Source organism: Strigops habroptila, chromosome 4 (genome assembly GCF_004027225.2).
Source record: "Strigops habroptila isolate Jane chromosome 4, bStrHab1.2.pri, whole genome shotgun sequence".
Taxonomy (NCBI): Eukaryota; Metazoa; Chordata; class Aves; order Psittaciformes; family Psittacidae; genus Strigops; species Strigops habroptila.
Window position 1 is genome coordinate 77,899,143 of NC_046358.1, and position 10,266 is coordinate 77,909,408.

At 44.3% G+C, this 10,266-nt stretch overlaps 1 protein-coding gene across 11 annotated transcripts in view; it reads left to right on the forward strand.

Annotated features, from left to right (window-relative positions):
* Positions 1-3,561, forward strand: part of REXO5 (RNA exonuclease 5) — a 27,923-nt gene extending 24,362 nt beyond the window's left edge. For 9 of the 11 annotated variants that reach the window (XM_030482649.1, XM_032919876.1, XM_032919877.1 and 6 more), the window contains 4 exons: positions 285-504; positions 1,004-1,197; positions 1,794-1,903; positions 3,342-3,561. In XM_030482649.1, the coding sequence (XP_030338509.1) occupies positions 285-504; positions 1,004-1,197; positions 1,794-1,903; positions 3,342-3,411 (594 nt within the window). In that variant the 3' untranslated portion in view covers positions 3,412-3,561. Of the gene's footprint in view, positions 1-284; positions 505-1,003; positions 1,198-1,793; positions 2,231-3,341 lie in introns of all 11 variants that reach the window. The other 2 variants (XR_003990927.2, XM_030482656.2) reach the window with 2 other exon arrangements.
* The last annotated feature ends 6,705 nt before the right edge of the window (positions 3,562-10,266 follow it).

The window sequence follows — 10,266 nt, forward strand, 5'->3', positions numbered from 1 at the left end:
CTCCAGCTGCAACTTCAAAAGGAAGAGCCAAGTAACAGTGTGTTAAAATGCCATATACGAAGTATGGAGTTCTTAATTTGATATTGTTTCTGCATTACAAACATAATCTCTGTTCATTTTTTCACGATTAATTAAGTTAGCCTTCATTAGTCATATTTTTTTCAAGAGAGAGAAAATAGCTTGTCAGCTCTTGGTAATGGGGGGAAATAATTTACCACAGAAGCTCAGAACACAGAGCTGCTCGGGCTGATGTGCTGCGTTTGTTCCTGCTGAATCCACTCCAGGTCCAGAGACCTGTCACTGCAGCAATGCTGGACTGTGACATTTTGATAAAGGAACTAGAACTGGACGTAGAAAATGAAGGTGTGATTTATGTGGCGGGTCTGAAGAAGTCATTAACAGAGATGGACTTGCAAGAAGAATTTAGCCAGTTAAAAGACCTGGAAACACTGTTTCTGCCAAAGGACCTCCAGAGTGGCAAGCACAGGAACTGCTGTTTCCTCAGTAAGTAGCTTCACATACAGCCTGCTTATTTCCTTCAAATAAGCTCATTCAGCAGCCCTTGGGACTTTTTGCAGAGACACAGCAAGAGCTACTACCACTCATGTATGCTCAAAGTGATGGTATTTAAAATACTCCAGGGTAAGGGAGTATTGTTTGGAGGAGCAGTTTACAACTAAATATTTTAAGGGGGGGTATGTGCAAACCTGCTACAATTTAACTTTCGAGTAAGTTCCAGGATAGTTCATTGGCTCCAGTACCTCAGTGTGAGGGCTGGCCACTATACAGCTCCACACAGACAAGTAATCACCTCAGAAAAGGCGAGGAGAACACCTGGGTGAGTGCTGTTGCAGTTAACTGGCAGATCCATGGTCTGATGTTTACCTGTAGCAAAATGAGGATCTGTTTGCTGCAGTGATTTCAGTTTCTTATCTCCCTCTTGCTCCACATCGTTAGCCCTGCCCTGCGGTGCCAAGCACATCCCCTTCTCTTTGTGTTTCAGAATTCCAGGAATCACAGAGTGCTGCGGATGCCCTTGAAGTTATAAATGCATGGACTTTGAAGGGTAGCAAACTAAGAAGTAGGAATGCTCTCGCTTCAGGTCACCTCTGGAGATGGATTTGGCAAATGAATCACAGCAATGGAAATCAAAGAGCACATATCTTATATGAGAAGATGGAGCAACTGTCTGACTCTGTGAGTTTAAGTTCATTGCAGTTAGTGAGGAGGTACTGCCCTGGGAACCAGAAATGATAACTTTGAGGCAGATTTAGGTGTAGAGCTGCAGGGACCAGAAGTGGCTCCTTCTGAGAGGAGAGCAGAGAGGCTGCCAAGGATCAGTTTCCACAAGGCAGTCCAGAGAGGTAATATCACATGAGATAGATAGTACATGGTACTGTATAACCTTAAAACCAGGATAGCTGTTTAGGGTAGCGAGTGATGCTACACAGGAGCTGAAGCTACCACTTGAGAGCAGACAGAGCAATGTCCAGGTGTAGCAGGTGGTACGAGAGTCAGAGGGAGAGGTGCCTAGTTGTGTAGCCATACAGGGGAGAGCAGATCTAGCTGCAGCCCTCACTTTTACTGGAGAAAGCTGCAGTGCCATTGGAGTAGGGCAGGTGGTTCTCCCCGCTGCTGAGCCACTGCGCTGCCAAATGCCAGCCAGTAACAATTGCTGATGTCCTCATCTCTTTGATCCCCAAGGGTCAGTCTTGCCATAGCTGCTTTTAAGTGTGATTGCTACAGATCTGCAGATGAATTGGGGGTTTTAATGCTCGTATTCTGTTATGCAGGAGCAAGATCTGAGGAAGAAGGTGAAGAAGTTAGACCACCATATCAAAAAGCTTTATAGAAGTCTTCAGAATAATACCCTGTGCGTTGTTCTCTTTCCTGGAGTGAACAGGTAACTTGCCACCGATTTTGCAAAGTGCCAAGGAAAATACATAGCCAAATGTTTTTATCTTAATCTATTAAAACCCTGCACAAGGAAGTGAAAGCCTAAGAGAAGGCCTGAAGAAGCTGTTGTACTTCTTCAGTCGGACTTTCATGTTTGGCCAGTAAAACCTCAGCAGTAAGTTCTGCCCACAAGCCATGCCTGATCCAGAACAAGCACAAGTGCTGAAACCACTTATGTCGCTGATGGGCCAGATTAGCAAGGCTGAAGTACACAGCATTGATTAATTACACAGGTCTTCTCAGTTCACCATATTTCATCCCTGTTACCAACAAGGTAAGTTTTAAAAGACAACCCAGCAGTTTCCACAGCAACCAGTATTTTGCGTGGTTTTGGTGAGGTTTTGTTTTTTAAAATTACCTACCTGTTGCAGTCAAGGCTCCACCTGCCAGTTGTTGTGCTGTGGTACCCTGCTGTATGTGCTTCAGCCATAGCTGATGGAGGTGGTTCATGCCCTCATTCTTACATGAGGGGCACAGCTGGGAAAAAATAACACTTTCAGTGAGTCTGTAAGCTTCTGTAGGAAGGGACAAGCCCTGGAGTTGAGTTGGGCTTTAGCGCTAATATCAGGGATGTTTCCAGATGGGGTGGGCTTCTGCATTTCAGATCCTGGAGCCCAAACTGCCAGTCATGGACTGCTTAATTATTAACCAGCAAGGTTACAGCTTTCCTCGGCAAGGCCCTAGTTACTGAGTACATACTTACTTCAGCAGTCTTCTGTTCTCTCACTGTGTCACTGGCCAGACAGTCAAATAAAGGTCACATCTACCCTTGCTTTTCTTCAGTTTCCCTTCAACAGAAGGGGTGCCATTCCTTGTGGAGGCAGAAGATATGCCCTGAAATAGGAGCAGGGAGGCAGAGCTGCTCAGCAGCATCTCTTCTGCCTGCCCAGGCAGCCAGGCCAGGTTCCCCTCTCTTGCAAAGCTCCCTGAGTAGAATCTTGATGCTGTATTACCCTCTGCACGAAACAGCGTCCCTAAATGGGAGATGCATCCCCAGCCAAGGGTATATTTAGGCTTAATGGCAGCAACAGACTGTTTCAGCAAGGTTGCATGCCAAGGGCTGCTCCTGGGGTGATTTGCTCTAATTGTTCCATTTCTAATAACCTTTTATTTAAGAATATTTTTTAGGGTTTTTTTTGTTTATTTGTTTGGCTGGGTGGTTTGTTCATCCCAGGCTTGGAAGAGGTTTCTTGTCCGTATTACTGTTTCCCAGGGGAGGTTTCTTGATTAAGAAGAATGCCAAATTATTATTGGGTGGGAAAAAAAAATAGGTTTTCCAATCTGCTGCCCCTGAGGGTTGCAGCTTCTCACCACTAGACCAGCAAGCTTATTGTGCATCAAGGCTACCCTCAGCAGAAGTGACGCCCCTCTTGTTTATGTTGCAGCAGGCATGGAGCACAACCTGGCCTTGGTCTGATGGCAGTAAAAGATGACAGAGGGAGGAGTGCTTATTGAACTGCCAAGTTTTTAAGCAAAGTCTTTTGTTAAGCTATTTTTAATTACTTTAAATATTGATGTCTTTGTAAAGATCTCCTACCATAAGAACAATAGGCTTCCACTCTGTATCTTTTACAAAGTCTAAAAATAAAAGCTATTCAAAACATCTTAAAGCACAAAACTTTTTCCATTAACCCTTCCTGCTGTGGCAACTTCCCTTGGCAGTGGGAGAGGTAGGCAAATGCATGAGAAGAGCTGGGGACAAGCCAGGGGGGAGTGTTGCCTAAAAGCCCATCTTACAGGCTGGGTTGCCTTCACTGAATCATTGCAGGCTGCAAACCAGCAAGTCAGGTTCATGTAGTACCTGCAGCAGCTGCTCAGTGGTAACAGCTATCCTCAGGAATTGTGTGGATTTCTGGAAACATGGTGTGCCAGCTCCTGAAGCAGTCGCTGCCTCCTTTCTGGGAAAGCATTGTACTTAGTCCATGGAAAGGAGGAATTGGTGATTCATACTTCTTGGACAATCTCCACTTAATCCTCCCTCCCTCATCACCCCCCATACCCTTCACACACACAAAAGAAAAAAGAGGAATTGCAGTGGCTGTGGGAGGGCAAGGGCCGCATTAAGGACAGCACAATCTGTGGGAGCTTCACACATCAGTGCTTTCAGCAGAGAGCTGGCAGTGCAGCTGCAGTAACACTTGGTGCACAACCACCCGTAGGATGAGGTGTTTCCAACCTGACAGCTTCAGACCTATGCTTTGCAGCCACTGCCACCTCAAAAAAAGGCTGCTGGAGCATCTCTTATTAATGTGGGGAATTTCCAAGCAGGAACATGCCTGGGAGACCTTTTGGCACTCAGGGGAAAAAAGGAAATACTTGTTACAAGGTTTGAACATGAGACAAAGCATTTCTTGATATGAATTAGAATGGGCTGAGATAAAGTTGAAGTAGTTATTATTCCAGAAATTATTAAATACAGCTGATACGATATTTACACCCTCCTACTTTCCAACCCCAAGTTGGCAGCTTATGGAGTGGAAGTTGGGAGTTGCTGTGTGGAGGAGCAGACAAAAATAGAGGCAAGGGAGAGAAAGGAGAAAGGCAAATGCAGTGCTAGCCCAGAGGCAGCACTAGTGAGTGGGTAGTAGATGCTCACGTCAGTGCTGTTCCCACCTAAATTTAAAGCCTCCAAAATTCCTGCAATGAAATCTTAACAAAGATGAATGCAGCCAGGTTTTTTTTGTTTAAAAAAGGCACTTTATCCCCTCCAGGTGAGCCTGGCACCCTTCGGCTGTAGCTATCGAATGGGGATAAGCATCAACATGTGCTACTACAGGATGTGAAAGGAGCCAGTCCCTCGCCCAGCACTGCCTGTCCCCTTGGCTCCCTCTCTGCAGCAGGGGCCGAGTGCCAGCCTGCCCCAGCACTCGCCCTCTGCGAGAGCACGCTCCTCTTAAGGCTGCTCACATCCAGCATCTCCTTCTTGCAAAGCTGAAAACCCCAGCTAGTTTTCATTCCATGCACTGAAAAATGATGTGATCACTTCCCTGCAAGGACTAGGCAGGATTTAGTAAGCATCCAGGATTCCTGCTTGAGAAACTCTGGAGATGACAAATAAAACTAGCAAGAGTCCTATTTATAGGCATGAAAAAATAATTAATTTGTCCCCTTTTAATTGAAAATGTAAAAAGGGCTTCAGCTTTAAATAAGACATTTTGTACAAAGCTTGAGCACAAAAAAGTGAACACCAACGTGTCATGTAAACACCACAAATGTTACTCATTTGTTCAGTAACGCACAGAGCAGCGTGCACGTGCCCTTTCCAGTGGATTAGATTGCTTTAGCTGTTCCCCTCCCTCCCCTCAGACCTTAATGGAATACAGGAAACCCAGAAGCTTTGGAACATTTACAAAGCTACAGTAGGCAGGATACATCGTGACTGAAGGGTTATTTTGTTTTTCTTTAAGGGATTGGTCATTTAAATATACAGAAGTACAATAATCTCACAGGTAAATGAATGGCAACTTGGATTAGAAAAAGCACCAAAATATTTAATATACATCTGGCACAAATTCCACAAGAAGTCAGTAATGGACAAACCAATGCTTTGCTTATAAGAAAAGAAAAACCTCAGACTGCACTTAATGCTCTTCTTCCAAAAGGGACACGACAAAAACATTGCACTCAGGATTGCTATCAAGTAAAGACAACCTTCTCATTACAACCTATTTGCATTGTGCCTTCGATTGCACATTCTAGAAGATGCTGTTTCCATTCTGTTCCAGACAACAATGGTGAGCAGAATTTCATATAAGAAAAGTAACTGTAAACTACAAACCCAGTGGGACCCAGTAGATGCGTCGTCTTGAACTTCTCCCACTTTTCCTCTAAATCATGGTTTACAAATTTGGCCACATCCCTTTAAAAAAGGCCCTACATGAAACAGAATTTACTCCAGCCATTTTCAAGCATTACATTTACACAGCACCTCTGATACTGCTGCCTTAAAGAGAAGTGTGGGTCTGCTCCACAACAAGCAACACATTCATTGTTTCCCAGGGCGAGAAAATTGAATCACACAGAGTTATCTCTTGGGCGAGTCTGAAAAGGCAAAACCCACTCCCAACAAGGAGAACAGCAGATCTGATCCTATCCTCGCTTGCTGCTTGACTGAGGGATGGGGAGATTCATTCTATTTCCTTAGTTAGAACTAGTTACTTGTCTTGGAGCAAACACTATCAAAATGCATTCCTTCCATAAAGGGTGAGTCAAGACTAAGTTGGGGGCCTCAAGATCCGCAAACAAGTACTCCAAGAAACCCAACTGCATCAACGATCTCCCCAGGCTGACCCTTCTCCACGCAGCCTGTCAATGATGTGCAGTTGCTTCATGCCCTCTAGACCAGCCAGTACAAACCCCAACAGCGTCGGGACAGGACTTAATCCTGCTCATCGCATCCACAGCTCTTGGAACTCAAGTTACTCAACAGCTAACAGCACGAGGCCCCCCCGACCACTCCTACCAGCCCATCTCCTTATTAAAGACTGTTTCAAACTCATAGCTAAGAAAGCAAGCATATTTTAAAGATAACTATGTTTAGTGTGACTTAAGAAGTCACAACTTCAAAATATTAAGCAGTATTCTGTGAAGTCCTCTAATGTGTAATACATATGGGAGTACAAAAACAGCAGCCAGCCCTCCTCAGCTCCACCTCTGTGTGGGTTTGCCACCTCTGGTCACACATCTCCCCCTCTCATGGGCCCAGAGAAGAGCAAGAGTTAGCAGTTTTAACTGCATAAAATGGTAACATTCAAGTAAACACACTGGTTCAACAGTAGGCAACCTTTAGTCCAAATATAATTTACAGGGAAGAAAAGAAACACTTTACAGCAAGAACACCGGAGATGGATGGGTTCTCCACCTGCGTGTGAAGTGAATGCTATCCAGAAAGGGCTTATCTCAAGAGTGCAATTATGCAAAGATAGAAGCTTTTCAAAAATAATTTAAAAACTTTGTATAACCTCCAGAACCTGTTGGATTTTAAAACCTAACTACAGAAAGGCCGAGGATTGCTATAGTAGCGAGGAACCGCTGTAACCTCAGTGATTTAAGGCAAGCTGTTAGCAGGACTAGGACCTTCATCCTCCTTTTACCTGTTGTCCCACAGGTCCCCCGTTCCCTTGAAATACATGCCTGTACAGATAGTGCAAGAGGTCACACCCCAAAGCAGCTCCCAGACTGGAAGAAGAATCCTGTGGCAACAGTTGCTACAGCACAGCATCTGCTTGGGATCTGCAGTGACAGTAACTGTGGTGTAGTTCTCTTTGGGGGAGGAACACAAGGGACACAGGTGTGTTCCATGAAAGAGAGACATCACCTGAACACCCTAATGAGCACAACTGAGCACCAGAGCCACTCTGGCACCTCCAATACACTTGAGAACTCTCCAGCTTTGCCCAAGCGTAAGGGTTTTGTCCTGAGCAAGATTTTGACCCTGGGGAGGAAAAGGATGTGTGCAGCCTCCTGCAGCTCCCATCCTTGCTGGGTGTTACAGGTCCAGTCCAACACAGAACACAGTAATTTTTAATTAAAAGAAAAATACACTCATGGCACTGCATCAGGTGGGTTCCTATAGTTTTCCAAGGGCAAAGGAAAAGGCTGATGGCTCCCTCTTGGGGAGCAGCTGCTCCACCTTCAGCATATTGTCAGTACAGGTAGCCCAGCCAGGGGAGAGGGTGTGTGATGATAAAACCCCCTGGGCCACATGCAGAGTAGCTCCCAGTTGGTCACTCTGTGGCACTCCAAAACTAGCACCCAGGAGGACCACTACTTGTTTGCAGCTTGACTTGGCTCCCTTTCAAAGGGAGCATGCAGATTAAAAGCAGTTTACCAAAAAGGATGGCAGAGAGATAATACTTAACTTGGGTCAATTAAAAAAATAGATTACTCATCCAGGCATAAGATCCTGGGAGAGAAGGATGGTAACCTCAAACAATTCAAGTCTAAGAACAAGAGGTAGAGATACCTATGTACTTCATGGTGAAGGAGTTATAGCCTTCTGCGTTACAATCTCATGTATTTCACTGCAGTTGACAATATAAAACCAAAGCTGCAATCTTCAATAGTCCAGAGAGAAAATTCTAACACTGGTGGTTTTGTTTGCACACAACAAGATTTAAGCAGACACTCAGCTTTCAATACTTACTGGAGAAAATATGTATGTTTTGCTGTATATTGAAACACTACCCTGAAGAATTTTGAGTTTCAGGTTAAGCATCTTCCTTTTTAATACAAAAGGCTAAATTCACATGCACACACTTTGAGCAGAATGAGCTCAAGGGAAGAAGTGGGTGCCCAATTCACCAAGGGTCTTCTAAAAAACGATCACACAGCAGAACACAGGGCTGCAAGACCCAGAAACTCACTCACAATGACTATTATTTTCTGATGAATGGGAATGATGTAACCTCAGCCAACAAATTACATCACAACTGAGGTGGCTATTAAACTACATGGTGTTTGTTTAACTTTGCTGGGCTTTATTTGGAAACAACGCTTAGAACAGTAAGGAAGATACTTATGTTGACAGTGTCAGGAAAATACTAAGGTCATTAGTCAATGCATAGCCATGTCTGGGAACCATGGGTAACAGGCTAGTCCTGGGATCCATGGGTTCTTCAGGCTCTGACAGACATGCAAGGAGTGAAATCAAAGTCACACGGGCAAAGCTGCTGCTGCCCCCAGCACTCTGAACCCTCACCTCAGAGCCACCCTGCCCTCGGGAAGGGGGGCTGCATCTGTGTGCAACCAGCCCCAAGTTGCTCATCAGCAGAGCAGGGTGAACTTGTTTCATGCTCCTAAATGTGCCTGGCTGAAACGCTATTATGGTTCAGAGGCTGATGCATGAGCAGATCTGCTGTGCCAGCCGGGGCAGCCAGTGCTCAGCACACCCAACTGCCACAGGCTTCAGCTGTCCAGTTTTCTGCCACACCTCCATTTATTTTTCCTGTGGTTCTTTCATTACAATTGCACAGTATTAAAAAGCTATAATTCTCCATACAGAATAGCACCAGCAGCAAGTAAACTCACAATTCAGAATTCAATTTCAATTTCCTCAGTCATGTTTTACGGCCAGCGACGGGCGGAACCTTCCAAATCCTTACTTGAATCAATAGCCTTGACCTCAGAAATACTCACAAGTAAAAATTAGTATAACTGAGCCTCCAGTCGATCTGGGAGCCAAATTCTAAAGGTGTTACAAACTATAACATGGTGCAGGTGGTCAGTGTTTTATTACTAGGGACTGAAGTTTACAGGAGTTGTATTTCTTTGCATATCAGGGAAGGCAAAATGCCACAGAGTGTGGATGTCAGACCAGTTTTCCAGTACATTACTATAACTAACTATATAGTATTCTATAGTTATTTATCCCAAGTTGCAGCAGATTCACTACATGCATAAAGTTTCCTAACACATACTATAATTAAAATAAAATAGTTGCAATGGTTTCAAGGATTTCATCAGCTGCTCACTACAGTCCTGTGCCTACACGATGAGGATTTAAAGTATATAAAAAAAGAAGAGTGAATGTATTTGGCCTGTTCCACAGATATTCACAGTTTAACCATTAAACAAGCATTTCTTTAGAGGCTACTGAGAACCACACAGAACCCCCCACTCCCACACAGGAACACCAGCATTACAGAGTCTTGCTTAGGATCATGCAATCACCAGGCAATCCAAGGGAAGGTCTGACACCCTCTCTCACTGTCAGCACTGCCAAAGAGTTGCATCTTCAGCTCCTGGTTCAGGAATATAAAACTGATACAGGTCTGGTTTGCATTCTGTAAATGGTAATTGAAAATGGTAATTGAAAATGGTAATTGAAAATGGTAATTGAAAATGGTAATTGAAAAACTGAAGTTAGGCTAAAAATAAACGGTACTTTGCTAGATAGATCATTTGGCTATTTTTGCAAGTATTTTACCCATTGGGTGGAGTTGCTCCTGCTAGGCTGAAAGCAGAACAAGAGCAAGGTTGGCCTCATGTACATGGCACTTAAGCCACTGAGAATCATATGTCCTTTCCCTAAGAGGAAATAAGATTTTTCCCTTCCTCTGTATTCACCACCACCATCTTTAAGAAGCAGCTCTATTATGTTTGTTACACTAAAATGACTGAGCCTTGATGTGCTACAGAATGATTTCCTCACTGCTATCCACATTCAGGCCACAAGATAAGTGCCAGCCTTAAAGAGCTCCGTCCCTCATTCTCTGGAGCTGCTGCAGTTTAGCACATGACTCAGTAGCAGCTGCTGGCACAATTTGGTGTGCATGTGTGCATGCACTGCCTCTGCATCTAAATAGTCAA